Raw genomic sequence first — 20,217 nt, 5'->3', positions numbered from 1 at the left:
CTGACCTTTCCGCTGAATCACAGAACAGTTATCCTGAATGCATACGTTCTGTTTTTTCCCCAAATGTGTACAGATGCTATTTTCATGAATAAAATACAAATGTATGCCTTAACATCACTGACTTTTTCTTAGTAATGACTTTCGTTGTTTTCTCAGTCAGGGACTAATTAGCCGTGCCTGTTAATGTACTTTATTACGTGCAGGTCCAAGAGTCTTTTTATGTTAAAAAGAAATGGGAGGTATCCATGGGCTTGAAGAGGACTTACTGGTGGGGTTTCATTCACTGGGTGAAGAAGCACAGAGGTCCTAAAATCTTCTTATTAAACAGGATATGTTCTGGAAGAGAACTGAATCAAAGAGTAACTTTGAATACAGGCCATCTCTTGGAGACCCTTCAGAGCGGAATGACGTGAGCCCTACGCAGGCAAGAGTCTGCCTGTTGGCCTGTTTCACGTGGGCCAGAATGGAAATAGCCATGAAGACACAAAGCTTAGTGATACTTTACCTAAAATAACCTAAAACATTTGCATACCCAGAAACTGGCACAGCATGGTACCCTGAACCCTAAAGGAGATTTTGCCCCCAACACAAAGGTGTGTCTATCGTAGAGATGCATGTCTTTTTGGGGTGAAGCCCATGTGTTTCTGGCCAAAGGTTTCACTTTCATCATTACCATGAACTCTTACTAAACGCCTTCCTTAGGTACTGGTATCAGGGATTCAGTACAGAAAATACACCTGTCATTTCAGTCCTGTTCATTTCCTATGTCTACTCAGATTTCATTTTTTGCTTTGCAGAAAAAGTTAGCTGCTATGCCTGACCACACGGATGTTTCCCTGAGTCCAGAAGAGCGAGTCCGAGCCCTCAGCAAGCTTGGCTGTAACATTACCATCACGGAAGACATTACTCCGCGCCGTTATTTTAGATCTGGAGTGGAGATGGAGAGGATGGCGTCGGTGTATTTGGAAGAAGGAAATTTGGAAAATGCCTTCGTCCTCTATAATAAATTTATAACGTAAGTCTTTTTTTTTTTTTTTTTGGTAGGGAGAGGTCTTTGAAATGAGAAAAATGGGGGGAAATATTTACATGCTATTTCAGTGAGATGGTTTGGGCTCCAGGAACATTGTCATATTCGGGCCAGTTTTGCAATCTCCAAAAGCATTAACTGTCCCAGGTTTTTCAGTTACCAAGTAATGTGTTCAAAGGCGTCCCCGCAGCATCCCTGAGGCTCAGGAATGGAGGGAGTCTCAGGGACAGGAGCGCAGCAGGGTATTGACGTGTGTGTGCCTGTCTTTGTCACTCTTCACCAAGAATATGTCATTTTGTGCCATCCTCCCCCCCACAGGAATGTAGGCTTCATGAGAGCAGGAGCCATATTAAGCTCTGTCCACAGCGCCTGGAACAGACCATTAAGGGTTTTAAAATTTGACTTGTTGGCTTGAGAAGGGGGAGTTAAAAGAAGATTTGACTCAGGGATAGAAAGCAGCAGTCAGTTTCGCTTTGTAGTTTGTATTTTTCTTTAAGATTTCTGTATTTATTTGAGAGAGAGAGCAGGAGGAGAGAGGGGGAGAGAGAATCTCAAGCATACTCCCCACTGAGCTTGGAGCCCCCCCACCATGGGGCTCTATCCCAGGACCCTGAGATCATGACCTGAGCCGAAATCAAGCCGTGGCCACTTAACCAACTGAGCCACCCAGGCATCCCTACTTAGTATTTTAAGGCAATTTATTGGGACACCTGGGTGGCTCAGTTGGTTAAGCGTCTGCCTTTGGCTCAGGTCATGATCCCAGGGTCCTGGGATCAAGTCCTGCATCAGGCTCCTTGCTCAGCGGGGAGCCTGCTTCTCCCTCTGCCATTTCTCTCTGCTCATGCTCGTGCTCTCTCTCTGTCTCTCAAATAAATGAATAGGATCTATTTTTTTTTTAAAGAGGTAATTTATTTAGCGGTGCAATAGTGCTAGGTATAAAAGAGAGTCAAACTGTTGAAAAAAATACCCTACTTTCCATCAGACACATGCTTGTTACTGACATAGTCCTGAACCCCATACTCTGACTTTATTTAAAAGTCGCATGATGATTGACGTCCCTCGCTCAGTTGGGGACCTAACCTGAGAACTTCTGAGAAAGCCGATGGCTGGCAACACTCAGCCTACCTGGGGAAACCGCTGGTTTCTAGAGAGCTAACGATAAATACAGAATTGGAAGCTGTTCGACATCAGTGATAGCACACATATCCCAAAAACGTTGATTTCTGAACTCTAAGTCACCATTCGCTAAAATTTCTGTTTTGTCCTCTGCTGGTGTTTTTCGTCCACGTTCATGGAAGGGAGAGCAGTGATGGTAAGTAAGTGTGGCAAAGCGAACAGCCCCTCTTCTGTCTGCGTTAGCGAATCACTGGAATGTTGGAATTCCCTTCCGTCATTTACCACGTGACAATTTGTAATTCTCCGCCCCGTGGGCCTCAGTTCCTTATTACAAATGGAAGACGTAAGGGCAGAAATCTCTCTTACCTCCAAATGGAAGACTTCTCTAAGCTCTCTTTAACTCCCAACTTTGTGTCTTTATTCCATTTAGAAAGAAGAGTGACTTTAGGCAACTAACAATTTATGTAGCCTCCTTAAACCGTAATTTTCTCACCCAAGAAATGAGTTATTTTACCATCCCCATGCCCCGTAGGGCAATGTGACAAGAGCATGTGTGATCTGTGAGGGAGAAGACAACAGTAATTATAAGGTATTGCATATCAGTTGATCATAAGTAGTATTGATAGCCCATCATGGTCTATCAAGGAAGGACATTTTTTTAATTAATAAATATTTACTGTGCATACATCATGAGCTGGACATAGTTCTACCAGCTAGGGAGACATCAGACATAAGGAAAAAAAAAAAACCACCACCAACAAAAATCAAGAATTCCCTGCCCTTTGGAAAGCAAAATCTTCATTTTACATGGAAGTGGTGAATCCGGTTTGGTCTAAGGATTTCCCTTTACCTCTGCTGCCCCTTGTTCCTCAAAAAGGTGAGGAAAAATAATGAATTCCTAATTAGCACCTCCTCGGATCCACTAGGGATTCTGACTGTCATTTCTCTCAGCTGTGAATTTGCAGTTAAGAATTTTTGATATCAGGGCACCTGGGTGGCTCGGTGGGTGAAGCCTCTGCCTTTGGTCAGGTTGTGATCCCGGGGTCCTGGGATCGAGCCCCGCGTCGTGCTCCTTGCTTCTCCACGCCACTCTCATTCTCCCTCTCTCTCTCACACACACACGCATAAATAAATAAAATCTTTTTAAAAATGAATGTTTGATAGAGACACACAGACACGATGGCACTCCTGACTTATCAGTGGTCCTTTGAGTCTTTTTCAACTGTGAGAAGGGATTATGTTGATCTTTCTAATTCTCAACATTTTTACACCATCCTCCGTGTTGCCGGCAGGGCACGCAAGAGAGCTAGGGCTCTGGAGGATTGGGCACTCAGGACCCAAGAAGGACTGAAGTGACAGGGTCTGTTAGGGAGGGTCCTGAGCCTCTTAACCTCAGCGCTCCATCCGCCGAGCTTACTACCCTGGAATGCCAAAACCATGATCTTGCCAGCCCTCGGTGGAAAGGCTGATGGAAAGAATGTAGGTTAAATAATAATGGATTAAGCACGTCCTTTTTGAAAAGGAGTTTCCTTCTTGTATTAGAAACCGTCACTGATGGGGGTACCTGGTTGGCTAAGTCAGTTCCACGTCCGACTCTTGATTTTGGCTCAGGCCATGATCTCAGGGTCATGGGATGGAGCCCCCCACTGGGCTCCACACTGGGCAGAATCTACTTCTCTCCCTCTCCTCCATCTGCCCTTCCTCCTGCTCATGCATGCTCTCTCTCTTTCTCTCACTAAAAATGAATAAATAAAATAAAATAAAAAAAAAAAAGAAACCATCGCTGAGCTTTTTCTGCCCTGTAACACTAAGATGTACTTTCTCTTCTAGCTTGTTTGTAGAAAAGCTTCCCAGCCATCGAGATTACCAGCAATGTGCAGTCCCAGAAAAGCAGGATATTATGAAGGTATTGTGGGGTCGATTCTCCCCCGGGGGATCAAATGCTCCATACATCTCCATTATCAATCTCCTCCTCCTCCCTCCCTCCCTCTCATCCTCTGGAGAGTTTGAGCACAGAAAATTCATTCCATTAGCCAAGCAAGATGTTCCGATTTCTTCTTGGAACCTTTAAACATTGTTACAGAGCCAGTGTGGGATGTCTAATTGGAACTGGAAGGGGCCGAAAAGGAAAATGATCAAGAATGTGCTCAATCTCTTTGTGGTATGAAGACAGCATTATTCCCCGTTCCTCCCAGGGATTGGAAAGAAAGGTGATCCAATTCCCCAGATTTGTATGAGAGTCATTTGGGCTGTTTTTGATTCTTCCATACAGTCCTCAACCCCAAAACTGAAACTTAGTGTTGATTATTAAAGTGGCCCCGAAGTTCTAGTTCTTTTCTTGTACTACCTGGAAAAGCAGGCTATTATGAAGGTATTATGGGGTACTCGCTTAAGGCATAATCAAGTGTTTAAGGGTAAGCGGTGGCTTGAAATAGCCTCAAGGAAAAGGAAGACAGTTGCTGAAAAGTTATGTATTCGCCGTCAACCTTGGCAACCTGATAGAGTGAGCGGTATTTTTAGCTGAGAATATATATACTTTTAAATAACATTTTTTTTTTAAGATTTTATTTATTTATTTGACAGAGAGAAATCACAAGCAGGCAGAGAGGCAGGCAGAGAGAGAGAGAGGAAGGGAAGCAGGCTCCCTGCTGAGCAGAGAACCCGATGTGGGACTCGATCCCAGGACCCTGGAATCATGACCTGAGCCGAAGGCAGCAGCTTAACCCACTGAGCCACCCAGGCGTCCCTTAAATAACATTTTAAAAATGTTTCCTGTGTATCTGTGTTACGTAGTTTGGGTTGATCTTACATGGAGGAAAATAAAATGGTATATACAAAGCCAATTGCAACATGAAATTTTAAGTAACTCTCCAAAGATGCTTGACCATCTAATGGAGAAAAGGCTGTCTTACCAGTAAGTCTGGCCTGAGGCTGCCTGTAAGAACTCAGGTTTTGTCAAATGGTCATTTACATTAAAAAAAAATTTCTATACACCCTCATCTGAAGGGCCACTCACTGCCATTCCTTGTGTAGCAATTTCCACGGAATTCTCTTGTTCATTCAGACTCAGGCTGTTCTGTATGGGATTTGAGGAGGCCCAGCTGCCCAGCTGACTCTTTTGCTCTGATTTAGTTTTATTCTTTTTTTTTTCTCATGGTAAACCATTCTCCAAAATCATATACATTTTCTTTGTTTATGCTTGCTGAATAAATGGATGGATGGGAGGGTGGATGGACGGGAGGATGGATGGGTGGATGGATGAACGGGAGGATGGATGGGAGGATGGATGGATGGATGGATGGATGGATGGGAGGATGGATGGGAGGATGGATGGGAGGATGGATGGGTGGATGGATGGATGGATGGATGGGAGGATGGATGGGTGGATGGATGGATGGATGGATGGGAGGATGGATGGGTGGATGGATGGATGGGAGGATGGATGGGTGGATGGATGAGAGGATGGATGGATGGATGGGAGGATGGATGGGTGGATGGATGGGAGGATGGATGGGAGGATGGATGGGTGGATGGATGGATGGATGGGAGGATGGATGGGAGGATGGATGGGTGGATGGATGGATGGATGGATGGGAGGATGGATGGGTGGATGGATGGATGGGAGGATGGATGGGTGGATGGGAGGATGGATGGGTGGATGGATGAGAGGATGGATGGATGGATGGGAGGATGGATGGGTGGATGGGAGGATGGATGGGTGGATGGATGGATGGATGGATGGGAGGATGGATGGGTGGATGGATGGATGGGAGGATGGATGGGTGGATGGGAGGATGGATGGGTGGATGGATGGGAAGATGGATGGGTGGATGGATGGGTGGATGGATGGGTGGATGGATGGATGGATGGGAGAATGGATGGGAGGATGGATGGGAGATGGATGGGTGGACGGATGGATGGATGGGAGGACAGATGGGTGGATGGATGGATGGATGGGTGGGTGGATGGGTGGATGGGAGGATGGATGGGAGGATGTGAGGATGGATGGGTAGATGGATGGATGGATGGATGGGTGGATGGATGGAAAGGAGAATGGATGGGAGGATGGATGGATGAGAGGATGGAGGGGTGGATGGATGGGAGGATGGATGGATGGATGGATGGATGGATGGATAACAGAAGATTAAAAAAATAGAAATTTCAGTGAAAAAGCCTGGCCAGAGTCAGAACATTTGAATTCTAGTCATAATGGGGCCACTAGCTAGTTGTCTTTCTAATCTCTATAGGCTTTGTTCCCTCATCTCTGAAATGGAGGGTTTGGCTAAATCAGGTTCCCCAGATTTTCTGGCCATTGAGAATAATGACTGAGAATTTGTTTGAGATCCACATTCCCTAACCTCTTCTCTAGACCTGTGGGTTCAGGGGAACCTGGAGGAGGCCCAGGAATCTGCATTTGTATGCACAGTGCCTCGGCCTCTTTTTTATAGTCAAGCCCAGCAGTCCCTACCTACCTTCTCCAGTGTCCCTTCCAACTATGATGCCATAACATTTGCCCACAGTGGAATGTGCAGTTACAAGCCCACTGCTTAAAAACGGGGGTACCTCCCTAGAGAGAATGCTTATCTAACTACTGGAGTCCATGGAGCTCTTACAAAAGGGATAATAGTTTCCCTTCCCTACTGAAAAGTGGTGTTTTGGAGCCATAGCGAAGAGAGGTTTCTATGTCCACCATCATCTTTGGTTACTCGTGTCTTGATTTCTAATACACATGGCAGCTGTTTTTCTTTCTCAGCTGATGATCTGAAAGACTATACTGAGAATCCCACTAATCAATGTGTATATATATATTTTTAAAAGAAACTGAAGGAGATTGCATTCCCAAGGACAGATGAATTGAAAAAGGACCTTTTAAAGAAATATAACGTAGAATACCAAGAATATTTGCAAAGCAAAGTAAGTTCCATCGGTACATTTATCTCGTGACTGTTTTGTGTGCAGATATTTTTTTGAGTTTCATGTTCATGTGAGTTTTTCAAATGTCATGTCCATTTAAATTAAAAGCAATAAAAAAATCATGTTGAGATACAGGTTAAGCACTTGCACCAAAGATGTGGTATCTTTATTTCCTTGCAACATCTAATCATGTGATGCATTGGAAAACAAATTTCCTACAGTGATTTAAAGGCAGCTTTTTCACCAACTCTTGCCACTTTAACCTTAAGACAGATGACCTCTTTTGGTGATGAACAGAGTCGGTAGGAGATAGGGAGAACAGTATATAATTTCTGATTTATCTTATTATGTAGGCTTTGGAAATGTGAATTCAATTCTTCGATCTTACAGTCAATATTATATTGAGAGGAAATAATAGCTAACCATGTGAGCAAAATGTAATTGTATCACCAATGGATGGTGGTTTCTGGATCATTATTACAGAAAGAGTAGCAATGGTAATGATGTCTAAGAGAGGAATGGCATTAAGAGAAAAAAAATTGATCGGTCTCTAGGACCTCAAGTTCAAAACTCGAATTCTTAAAGTCTTTAGCATTGTTATAAAAATGGCTTTGCCTTTCTTGTTCAATTGCATATTTATGTGCTTTGGAATTATCACTCATTCTGACTCTCGCTGGAGTTCAGTCTTGTGAGCTCTGAATGTGGCACAGGGCTCCCGGTGTCCCGTGGGTGTAGCTGGAAGTCAGCATTGAGTGCAGCCTTTAGACCAAGGGACTGAGGGAATGTGGCAGTCTGAACATTCCCTCAAGTTCAACTATTGATCATTTGGATTTGACTTGAACTATGATACATGAGAATGATCTTAGATGCTCAAACGAACCAACAGCAAAGGAAAGAAGAGTCCAGGCCAGTCTTCATCCTGTCTGCAACACTCCTGGGGTTGTCCTCTCAGGGTCTCCCAGGAAGGGACCGCCTGGTCTACCTTTAATGACACCAGTTTGGTCCCAGGTGGCAACAGTGTCCCAAAGTATAGGTCATGGAGATATCTCTGTGGAGATAGAGTGGCAGCCTTTACGCCTGGGATATGGGCATGCCCGTCAGTGAGCCCTTGCTGTAGGCAGGACAGGCATCACTGGGAGCTTTTTAGAAGTGCAGACTCTCACGCCATGCCCCACTCCTGCTGGGTCGGCTTCCACACTTCTGCCCAGACTCTGGGGGATTCATGGGCACCCCCAATGTGCGCTGTAAGCTGTGCCCCCACCCCAGCCCTACCAAAGCTACTTTTTCTCAAAACAACTTGAGGGGCTTATTAAAGATTTGTAGTCTTTAACCTAATAATGCCTAGACTTTTTTTTTTTTTAAGACCGGGGAGCCTGGGAATCTTTATTTTAACAAGTTCCTGGCTCATCCTGATGGAGATGATTGCGCCATATTTTGAGGACCGATTCCTTGTGGTTCCCCCTTCTCGGTAAAGTTCTGGCTCTCTGAGTTCTAGAGTCTAGGGCAAGAGGTTCTAGGGCAACACTGACCAACAGAACTTCCTCCTGCGGTAGAAATGTTCCGTGTGGGAGCTGCTAGCCACATGGTATTAAAAGGTGGCTGGCAGGAAGGACTGCGGAACTCAGTGTCTAATGTCATTTCATTTAAATTAATTTAAACGTAAGTAGCCCACGGGGCTGGGCATTACCATATTGGACAGTGAAGTCTAGAGCAACAGAACCATTTCTGAGGTGGTCCACTTTGGTTCTCAGTCAGGCAGGCCAAGTAGCCAACCCTGACCTTGGTTTTCTGGTATTTGTTTAAAGCTCAGGGGAATGGAGGGAACTTGACTGTCGTGACCCGCCCCTGGTAACATGAGTGGACTCAGAACCACTGCCTCGGGCAGACCAAGGGGCTATGGCGCCCGTGTCCCTGTGGGCACATGGCCTTGTCTGCCTCTCTCCGCCCGCGTCTAGCTAGGAAGGGTCTCATCCCAGCTGGCTGGGGTTGCCATGGAAACTAACCTCCTATTCCGGCCACCACCTTTTCCAGAACAAATACAACGCGGAAATTCTGAAACAACGGGAGCATCAGAGCCTGATCGAGGCCGAGAGGAAGCGGGTGGCTCGGATGCGCCAGCAGCAGCTGGAGTCGGAGCAGTTCCTGTTCTTCGAAGACCAGCTCAAGAAACAAGAACTAGCGCGGGGTCAGATGCGGAGCCAGGAGAGCCGGGCGCTGTCGGAGCAGATTGACGGGAGCGCTCTGTCGTGCTTGCCCGCGCGGAGGACCAGTGCGCTGCTGAACGTGCTCGCAGACCAGCCTCCGAGGAGCGAGGCGGCCCGGGATGCCAGCCACTCGCCTCCCGTGAACAGGGCTCTGAAGCCCGCGGCGGCACTGAGCGCCGTGCAGAGTAAGTGACCGGCTGCCTCCCGGCCTCGCTTCGGACCCAGCCTCCTGGCTCCGTCCGGGGACCCGTGGGAGGGGCTCCTCTTCCCGTTATCCACGGTGGTAGTGCCACGGAAGGTTGGGGTGTGAATTTCAGGGCCATCCGGCTCACCCCTCGTCCCCTGCAACCTTCACATTCAGGCAGCGTGACTTGCCCCCCATAGAGCAGCAGCCTTCTCATAAACGGGGCCCTATGGGGTCATGGGGCCGAGATTTGAAAAGAGAATTCCAAGCATTTTTTTTTTTCATTCTCGTATTTTCACCAAAGAAACCACCTGAATCCTAAAGAGAAACACGTACACTGCAAAGAAGATGCCGAGAAAATGGTTGGCGCAGAAATTGGCTTAAAAACGTAAATGTTTCGCTTGTTGCTGCGGCAGGAGGGTCTGGCGCACAGGGGGTGGCCAACCTCCAGGCAGATTCTGTGCTTCTGCCAACAGTTAGTGCAGCTTGGGGGCAGCTCTGTGACCCCCAGCAGGGCCCAAATCCAAAGGCAGACACAGTCGGATGGCATCTTGTGTCCATTTATTTTAAAAGAGTTACGCTAGACAGCCATTTTATAAATCACCCATGGCGAAGCTGGCACCTTCCCCCTTGCTCATGAACCAGTTTGTAGATAAAGGGGAATTTTACCTTCCTTTGCCTTGATTCCCGCTGTTAAGACTTTTAAAAATAAAACAGAAAGCGGAGCACCTGATAATTTCATCTTTTATGTTTCGATTGCCCTGCAGTTGCTTGCCAAAATCAGTTCTGGTGGTGGGGTGTAAGATTTGTTTCTTTAGCTGGTTCTTCCTTTCCTATTTCTTAGATCTAGTGGTCGAAGGACTGCGGTGTGTAGTTTTACCAAGAGACCTTTGCCACAGATTTCTGCTGCTCGCAGAATCTAATACAGTGAGAGGAATAGAAACCTGCGGGATACTCTGTGGAAAACTGGTATGGCCTTTGTTTCATGTCTCTCTGCCCACGATACGTTCTGATGTCATGACTTTCTTACCATTAGCAAAACAGAATAAAGGCATCCTAAGATCCCTAAGATGGCAGCCTAAGATATCATCCTAAGGCAATCCATAATTGCAAAAATTATGAAGATGCCTTTATCTAGATTAATGAACACAAAAATCTACTGTTGTTTTTAATGGAATGATCCTTCTAGGAAATGAGTTGTAAAATTTTAGGATACTGTATCAGTTGGTTGTAGAGAATGAATCAAACCACATGCTAAACCTTTGTTTAGAAAAATAACTGTTTGGGGCACCCGATTGGCCCATTTGGTTAAGCATCCGACTCTTGGTTTCAGCTCAGGTGATAATCTCAGTGTTGTGAGCTCGAGCCTCGAGTCCAGCTTCATGCTCAGTGTGGAATCTGCTTGAGATTCTTTCTCTCCCTCTGTCCCTCCTCCCTGCTCTCTCTCTCAAATAAAATCTTAAAAAGACAAAGAAAGAAAAATGATGGATTACAGGTCTCCAGATTTCCAAAGCCATCTAGTTTTCTGAATCAGATTTCCACAGCAGTTGTTTATTTCCCATATATTTACCTAATTAACTCTACCCATTCTGATCTGGGGTCAGATCGGAGGTCTGTCATCTCGCCAACCTTTTGCAGACCCGCGTGGAATAAAACTAGGATTCTCTTGTTTTCTTTGGTTTTATACAGTAGTTTCAACAAGCTGAAATCTTATGGCACAGGTCCCATTTACTTATGGAAGAGTCTATCAGAAATATATGATGAAAGACAGTGTCAAAATAGAAGGAGGACGAAAGAGAGGAGATGAGTTTAGTTTGCTACTTGCAAGAAGGATGAAAACTGTCTTGTGGAAGGTGCCCTTGGGTCTAGGCACGTTTTCCATCTAAACATTTAGCCTGGGAACTGTTGCTTCATGGCTATGGTCTACTCAGCCCACAGTCTCCCTGCCGTAGTTCCGTTCTAAGTATTCACGTGTCCTCCAGGAGAGAGAAAGCACAGATGACCAACACAGGAGCATGACCCACCATGTTCTCTCGGTCACCTTGTTTGTCTGTCAGGGGCAATGTGTTCTGGATGCTTCCTCAAGACCATATATTGTACCCAGTTTGATTGATTGATTGATTGATTCATTCATTCATTCCTTTATCAGACAGACGTGTGCTGAGTATGATGTGTTAGGCACTGCCCTTGGTGTCGGCATTCTGTAACCTCCAACAGCCATAGTCTTTGCCATACAGGGCTCACATCATGCCTCTGAAGGACCATCCAGATGATCCCCAGTTGGGGGGGAAATCCCTGAGACCGGAGAGAAGGTGGTGCTTGTGGAGAGCGGACTGCTCCTCCCAGCACAAGCATCTCCTCCCTGAGAATCCCATCACCTCTTCCCAGACTCCTTCCTTCAGCTCTTCCCTTGACCTGAAGGGAGTATTGTGTTTTTCCTTTTTCGTTTTCTAAATGCAAACCCAAAACATCACCTTAATTATGGAAGATCTCAGTGAGTTCCCCCAATGGCAGGAGAGAAATTAGGTCTGGATGTGAAATAAAGTACAATGAATAAAATAAAATACACAAGGCCATCAACCTCCACAAACCTTAGAAATGTCCTTCAGTAAATCCACAAAACCGTTTCACTGGTATCTCCCCCTCCAGATAAACCTGATGCTGTGTTGTCTGGATCTCTTCCCCTGCACATGTACTATATCAAGGCATTGCTTATTAACTGATGATAGTGGAGCAGCCCTGGTGAAAGTGCTAAAAACGTTCTTTTTTCTTTTTTCAAGATTTTATTTATTTATTGGACAACAGAGATCACCAGTAGACAGAAAGGCAGGCAGAGAGAGAGAGGAAGGGAAGCAGACTCCCTGCTGAGTAGACAACCCGATGTGGGGCTCCATCCCAGGACCCTGGGATCATGACCTGAGCTGAAGGCAGAGGCTTTAACCCACTGAGCCACGCAGGTGCCCCTGTTAAACATTTTCTATCGTGAAAAGAGGTTTTGAGGTCCAGAGAGCTGTGAGGCTTTGATTTTGTGGACACGGGGGGTGGAGTCTTCCCGCAAAACACTATGCTTCCAGCTCAGGCTGTGGTTTTGTGGTCCCCCCTGCCCCCCAGATGCTTGTTACTCTTTTTTGCTGATTGTTTTTTAGACGCATAATGAATTTACTATCACCCATGTGATCGTGCCAAAGCAGTCAGCGGGGCCGGACTACTGTGACGTGGAGAACGTGGAGGAGTTATTCCGTGTGCAGGACCAACATGGCCTCCTCACGCTGGGATGGATCCACGTACGTGTGAGCATTGGGTTTTGGTGTCTCTCCCGTGGGGTGCTGCTTTCCTCCCTGAGGAAATTGAGCTTCCTTTAAATCGTTTCTTCTTCTTGATTTTTGTTTTCAAGTGGAATAAATGTCATCATAGTAAAGCATTCTCTCCAATGGTAGGCCAGGTCTAAGTCTGTCAAGTCCAGATTTGGACAAGGCAATAGTATCTTTTTTTTTCTGACCATCCAGCGTTAAAGGAGAGAGAAACATTTGGAAATTGGATGACTTGCTTTGATGATTTTCTGTAGTCTAATAAAGACCTAGTCAGATTTTTAACTAATTTAACGAGACCATTATTAATGTTCTCTTTCTCTTTGCCATGGGTCAGAAGTGGAATATTTTAAGAAAATTCCTAAAAATGTTTCTTTGAAACAGATGCTTTTATATATCAAACAGGGACCATAGATTTTGCCATGTCTCCCCAACAGGCCAACGAGGAATTTATCACTGCATAAACAGCCACGGTGGGGCCAAAAATACTGGGTTCCAACAACCCCCGGGCCATCATAGGAGCGAGAAAGGGCTTACTAATCAAAAGCCATGAGTTTAAATCTCAGCTTTGCTAAAAATTCCTTACAGGAATGTTGGTAAATTATGTAAGCAATCTGGGCATCAGCTTTATCATCCACAGAACAGATGTCATAAGAATTGACTTCCTGCCGTGGTTTGCGTTAAATGAGATAATGTCAGTGAATTTCAAAGCACATTTTTCTAGGAACTCAGAAAATCGTGGCCACTGGTTTTGGCGATGACGCTCAACTTTTCCTATCCATGGTTCAATCAATTTTTCCATTCAGTCTTATACATGTGGACCTGGGGTAGGAATAAGTCATCCCACTATCATGGGATGGATGGCCAAGATTTTCGGAGAGAATGTGGAATAATTCAAGGACCCTTGAAGAGAGATGGGTGACCATTTTTCATTTTATTTGCTTTATAGGGATGCACTGAAGAGGGGCGGGACACATGCTTAGATTCTTCTACCCTCCCCCCCACACAAAATCAGCAAGCATTTGGTGTTAATGTAATTTCAGAGATAGAGGAGACCTTAGTCCCAGCTCCACCTAGGTTCTTCCCCCCCCCCCCAAGATTTTATTTATTTATTTGAGAGAGAGAGAGGGAGAGCATGAGCAAGGAGAGGGACAGAGGGGGAGGGAGAAGCAGACTCCCTGCTGAGCAGGGAGCCAGATGTGGGGCTCGATCCCAGGACCCTGAGATCATGACCTGACCTGAAGGCCCCCAGACACCTTTCCACCTCGGTTTCTATATGTCCTTCGTCATCTCTGCTTCCGGGTGTCCCCACTGACCAGGTGGGGCTAATGACTGCCCCCTCTCCCTCACTGGTTGTGTGTGAGCCATAAACAAGACATCGAGTATGAAAGCTCTTTGAAAAATATAAACCGCCTGTCAAACACAAGAAATGATTTATGATGAAGAGTTTTCAAAACTTCCCATATGTCTGTTTGCCTTAACAGTAAGTATTGTGCCTTAGTGGGTGCTTAGAAATTACTGAATTTTCAAGGTATTCTGCAGTTGAATGTGATTTTCTGTCACAGGGAGGCATTTCAAAGCAAAATAAATTGTAGCCAAAGAAATAACACAAACTGAGAAAGAATGATACCCCATGAAGTTTTACTTACGCCGAGGAGTCAATGTTAGTTTATAGTTTGTTTATTTCTTATAAAATGTTTTCCACATTAAAAACGGGTTTTCCCTTAGGACCTGTGTATGTAATACATGCAGTAATGAGGTTAAGCCGTGAATTTGGCAAAATTTTAAAATTTCAGGATTTTGCTTTTTTGTTTCTTTCACCATTGCAAGTCATTGTGGTTTGATTAACACCCTAAATCGTTGTACTTCTAAATTTTTATGGTTGTAAATGACATTTTATGATTTTTTTAAATTAACATAATAGTAGCAAAAAATTCCAGAGCTAGCTTTTTTCAGATGTAAGCTAGTCCTCGGAAAGAAGGGCGGAATCAGAGTCTAACAGGACTGGGTTCTCATGTGGACTTCCCAGCTTAAATGGCCCCCTGCACGACCCTTGTGCTTTACCTCAGTCTTCGCATCTGTAAAATGGGGATGGTAATAGCACTTTGCTTCTGTCGAATGAGTCAGTGCCTGAGCAAGTGGCACCTGCAGCCATCGTCATCATCATGGTCGTGGCCATGGTCATGGTCATTTTTATTTCCCAAGAGGGAGCGGGGTTGGAGCGCCATTCTCCCGCGAAGAGCTATTATTGGCCAAGTAGAAGCGATGCCTCTTGCCAGAAATGAAGGGCTCGGGATGCTCGCGGTGTGCCTTCTGTCTGCAAAGAAATGGGGTGGGCAAGTGGCGATGGGTCTGTTTGACAGTCTGCTGGTTGCCTCCACGGTGCTGGAATCCCTCTGAGCAAATTCTTACTTTCTCGCTGAGGCATAGATAGTTCTATGTAATGACAGAAGGTTTGCACTGAATCAGATGGACAGGCAGTCAGGCCCTCCCAGTCATTCCCTCACTAAAGCTTTGGGTTTTTTAAACGGTGGGATAATTTCCAGTCCTCAGCTGACCTACGTCTTTGCAGACCAAGACCGGGAGTTATTTTTTCTTTGCAGTATATGTATTTTCTGTGAATAGAGATCAACGGCTTTTCCCCTCATTCTGTTATATCTGTTAAATAAAGTGGAAATGAACTGTGAAATCTTGCATTTCTTTTTTTTTTTTTTTTAAGATTTTATTTATTTATTTGACAGAAGGAGAGATCCTACGTAGGCAGAGAGGCAGGCAGAGAGACGGGGGAAGTAGTCTCACTGCTGAGCAGAGAGCCTGATGCAGGGCTCGATCCCAGGACCCCAAGATCCTGACCTGAGCCGAAGGCAGAGGCTTAACCCACTGAGCCACTCAAGTGCCCCAAGTCTTGCATTTCTTTAGCAGACCATAGTTAAGTGCAAAGCTGTTTTTATGGGTCCGTGCCCTTTAGATAATAATGACAATATTGGGGCACCTGGGGGGGCTCAGTCGGTTAAGCCTCCAACTCTTGGTTGTGGTTCAAGTCACGATCTCAGAATTGTGAGATCGAGCCCCATGTGGGTCTCTGTGCTCAGTTGGGAGTCTGCTTGAGATTCTCTCCTCCTTATCCCCATGGCCCCCATCTCAAAAAACAAACAAACAGAAAAAGACAGTCTTAAAATAACAATAGCAGGGGCGCCTGGGTGGCTCAGTGGGTTAACCCTCTGCCTTCGGCTCACGTCATGATCTCAGGGTCCTGGGATTGAGCCCTGCCTTGGCTCTCTGCTCAAGGGGGAGCCTGCTTCCCCCTCCTCTCTCTGCCTGCCTCTCTGCCTACTTGTGATCTCTGTCTGTCAAATAAATAAATGAAATCTTTAAAAAAAATAACAACAGCAATAACACAGAGAATAATTGTGATTCTTCTCTGTGCTAGGCACTGTTGTAAGAATTTTACGTGGATTGTCTCATTAATTTTAATGTAGCAACCCCATGAAGAAAATGATTACTGTCCTTATTTTAAGGCTGATGAAATGGCATGAGGGGGTTAAGTAATCTTCTCAGTGTCATACAGCCAGTGAGCGATGGGCCCAGGACCCAGGCCGTACACCCAGGGACCTCGGTTTCATGATTAAAGTGGTCACATTCCTTTCTCAAGGGTAACTGAGGTTGACTGTGAATTTTTAAAATCATGGTGGGTGCATGTGTTTTTCCTATTCGAGTGTGAACCTCTAATGTGTCTCTTGTGAACACAAGTTTGTTTATAGCCCAAAACCTGGAAGATACAGCTCTTGGTTTATAATCTCCCCTTCCTTCTCATCATATGGGTATTTACTTGCTGTGGAGGACGAGTCCCAAACACCTCCGACACCCTGGAGAGTTCTGCTCTCCTATTTGTAGGCAATGATGATCCACGGGAGAACACACAGGAAAATGGAGTAAATTCACTGAAAACGTTCCATTCGTGTCCGTGGCTTTATATAAACTATCTCTGGGCTCCCTCGGGATCCCGTGTGTGGAATTAAGATGCCAGCAGGAGGGTCTCCTAGCTGCGTTGTGACGCGAGTCTAATTAATTCCCAGTCCTGTCTGTCCTAATACGCAGAAAGCGCATGGACACTTCCAGGAGCCTCTTCTCGGGCTCGTGGTTATTCTCAGGGTACACGAGGGGAGGGATTGTGCCAGGGACACAGTTTATTAAACCCTGGTTTTATTAATCAATGATGGTTAAAAAAAAAAAAAGAAAAAGAAAAGAAAAGAAAAGAAAAAGCCAGCTGTGAGAGATCTCTCGAACAGGCTGCGGCCTTGGCAAAGTCCTCCAGTAAGACTGTCCTCTTTCCCGTTGACAGACACATCCGACCCAAACTGCGTTCTTGTCCAGTGTGGATCTCCACACGCACTGTTCCTATCAGCTCATGCTGCCGGAGGCAGTCGCCATAGTTTGTTCACCAAAGCATAAAGAGTAAGTGGCCCTGGGGACCGGGTCCAAGTGAGGCGTTGTCTGGGGCTGTTGGGTTCAAGTGCGTCCACATGGCGGGGGGTGGCACTTGGACAGGCAGGCACCCCAGGCCCTCGGGAGGCAGGGCTCAGTGCCGGCCAGCTCCCTTTTACCTTTACCTCTGTAGTCATAGGGCTTTTAAGGTCCTTTCATAGTAGAATTACCGGTTCTCTTTACTTAGGGAGCATGATCTCCAAGTAGATAAGCTGGACGTTATTTCAGTTTGCCTTTTGGGTTCCTCATTCTCCTGTCCTGCCTCGTGTTGTAAGAAAATTTCCAGCTTCCACTTAATGACCTTCAAAGCCTTTCTAGATTTGGGAGACAATGATGAGAGAGTGATGATGAGCAGAGGAGTCGGATACACTTGAGAGTGGAATCCTAGCTCCAGCTTCAGATGGTGTGTGACTGGCAGGATTCCTGACCACTATGATCCTCAGTCTCTTTATCCTTGACACCTGCCCATCTGGACTGATGTGAAGAGGAACCTGAATGGCAGTCTGTAGAAAGGGCTTAGCAATGGTGTCTGGCCCCACAGTTAGCACTTGATAAATATTTGCTGTTTCTTTAAACAGTGTCTATGTTATTAGAAAAAGTAGAAATATCTGCCACCTGTCATTTCCTCCCATGGCCCCTCCGTTTTGCATTCCAGTCTCATGGGACAAGTTCAGCTGCCTCTTCCCCATTGCAGCCCAGCAGGTGCATGGAGTTGGCTTTGGCCCCTTGGGAGTTTCTCTCCTCTGGGCCACTTGTTGCAAAACTGGTTTAAAAGATCACTGTGGAGGGGCGCCTGGGTGGCTCAGTCGGTTAAGTATCCAACTCTTGATTTCAGCTCAGGTCGTGATGTCAGGGTGGTAAGATCGAGCCCCGCATCAGGCTCTGCACTGAGCGCGGTGTCTGCTTAAGATTCTCTCTCTCTCTCCCACTCTGTCCCCTGCCACCCACCCCTCCCCCCGCTCACTCTGGAAATCCAGATGATCTTTAATTTTTCCACTTTTTGTTTTCACCCCGGAACAGCACCGGCATTTTCCGGCTCACCAATGCCGGCATGCTCGAGGTTTCTGCTTGTAAAAAGAAGGGCTTTCATCCGCACACCAAGGACCCCAGGCTGTTCAGTGTGAGTAGACTCTGCTGGCTATTTTCTTTTTTCTTCAGATACTTATTTTCTACCTGTTCATTTCCTCCTCCCCCCCTTGAAGGAGAGAAACAGCAGTAGTGTAATATGGGATAAAACACTGCTTAGTTTGGGGTTTTCTTATCCTGAAAATTCAGCAAGCTTTTTAGTTACTTCTGATTTCTTTGCACGATTATTTTATTTACAGGAGAATGCCATTGTTTCTGTAGCACAGTTCACTGTGCATAAAGTTGTCTTTCCATTTATGGATCTATGGGATACTTAAAGAAATGCAGTTTTCCTCAGACTCTAACTAAGCAGACAATGAAAGAAAATGATATTTATTTTCTCATGACTTCTTTCCACTTGATGTGGCCAGATTAATTTTGTCATAACAGTTCATTGGAAACTGTAATCATACTTCTGGGGTAGCCACAGATAGCCCCAAAGAAACACCATTTGACTATATCTTTTCTTTAACAGTAACATCAGAGAAACGTTGCTTTGAAGTTAGAATCTACTTAAAGTGACAATTAACTTGGCAACCTCTGTCTGTGTGTTTTTGCTAGAAATGAATCAGTCCGATTCTCTCTGTTCTGATCGGAAACATCTTCAAAATTAGAAATGTTTTTAAGTTCGGAAGTCCATATTCCCTTTCTGCGGAGAAACAGGGTAAAATATCATGATGTAAAACCAGTTTTTTCTCACCTAGATATGCAAACATGTGTTGGTAAAAGACATAAAAATAACCACACTGGACCTGAGGTGATGTGTTCTGAAGACGAGCCCCGTCGACACGACTCCTCCCCGTGAACGTGCGGTAGCCAGATTTTCTTAACACGTTTCCTGAAGTGACTGATATTTTATATTTATACATTTTAGATCAGAAAGTTTGATATTTATTGTTCTTGCCCACTTTGAAGTTTTCTTTTTGGGTTGCTCTGTCTCCGGAGAGGTCACCGTTGTGTTACGTCAATAGTGTGAATCCCCCAGATACAACAACCACACAATAAATAATGCTGCAAACAACGGTATGTCTGGTGTTCGGAGAGGTCTCCGCGTGCGTTTTCAGTTTTCAATGCTTTGCTGTATTTTCTTCGTCGTTCCTATCAAAGGCAATTCCAAACAAAAGATCCTGAGTGCTCGGGGGTCTCCCAGACGGGCCATCGGGTCCTGCCACCCTTCCTATGGTCCAAGATGGGCAGTTACCATGTGGGAGAAGACACCTGGCTGCACACAGGAGAGCCGTGTGGCGTTCAATGTCAAGCTCAGAGCTTTGTGAGTGGCCGATACCAGACAGGGAGCTTCTACTCAGGGAGCAGGTGTCAAAGGGCTTGGGGGAGCAGACAATTCATTAACCTGATGGAGAGGAGTCCGAGCAGGGACGCTTGCGGAGGGAAGAATGAAAAAAGACTCAGATAAAAGCGTACAGCTTGTTACTGTGAAAGTTAATAGAGGTGACGGGGAGAAGAAATGAGGTATAGGAAATAACTGATAATTCTCAGCCCAAGAGAATTAAAAAGAAAATCACTTGCAAAGTGCACTTGCAATGAAAAGCATCTAGCTATAAATCAAGGAACAGGGAACATGAAGAGAAATACCTTTAAGCTGAGTAAGGCGACATAAAGACAACATTACCGAAGCTTGGACTGGGGTTTGCAACTGGTATCTGGATAATTCACGCTTTTACTTGAATCAAATGCAGGGGGGAGTGGGAGATTTGTGGACGATGTTGGTTGAATTAGAAGGAAAAACATTGTGGAGACAGAATGTGACTGTCTTCAGAGGTAGAACGTTTAAAGAGGTTTAAGGTAAAATGAGGACACTAGAGGGCCCTCATCCCATCTGGCTGGGGTCCTTAT

General features: G+C 45.4%; 1 protein-coding gene across 5 annotated transcripts in view; it reads left to right on the top strand.

Annotated features, from left to right (window-relative positions):
* Positions 1-19,389, top strand: part of STAMBPL1 (STAM binding protein like 1) — a 53,089-nt gene extending 33,700 nt beyond the window's left edge. For 3 of the 5 annotated variants that reach the window (XM_059172460.1, XM_059172459.1, XM_059172461.1), the window contains exons 3-11: positions 798-1,015; positions 3,974-4,049; positions 6,962-7,057; positions 9,089-9,446; positions 10,290-10,414; positions 12,592-12,735; positions 17,096-17,208; positions 18,259-18,358; positions 19,068-19,389. In XM_059172460.1, coding sequence (XP_059028443.1) covers positions 798-1,015; positions 3,974-4,049; positions 6,962-7,057; positions 9,089-9,446; positions 10,290-10,414; positions 12,592-12,735; positions 17,096-17,208; positions 18,259-18,358; positions 19,068-19,124 — 1,287 coding nt within the window. In that variant the 3' untranslated portion in view covers positions 19,125-19,389. The remainder of the gene's footprint in view (positions 1-797; positions 1,016-3,973; positions 4,050-6,961; positions 7,058-9,088; positions 9,447-10,289; positions 10,415-12,591; positions 12,736-17,095; positions 17,209-18,258; positions 18,359-19,067) is intronic. The other 2 variants (XM_059172462.1, XM_059172463.1) reach the window with 2 other exon arrangements.
* The last annotated feature ends 828 nt before the right edge of the window (positions 19,390-20,217 follow it).

The sequence above is a fragment of the Mustela lutreola genome, chromosome 4 (assembly GCF_030435805.1).
Source record: "Mustela lutreola isolate mMusLut2 chromosome 4, mMusLut2.pri, whole genome shotgun sequence".
NCBI classification, from domain to species: Eukaryota; Metazoa; Chordata; class Mammalia; order Carnivora; family Mustelidae; genus Mustela; species Mustela lutreola.
The sequence above is the reverse complement of the archived record's forward strand: the minus strand, read 5'-3'. Positions and strand labels throughout refer to the sequence as shown.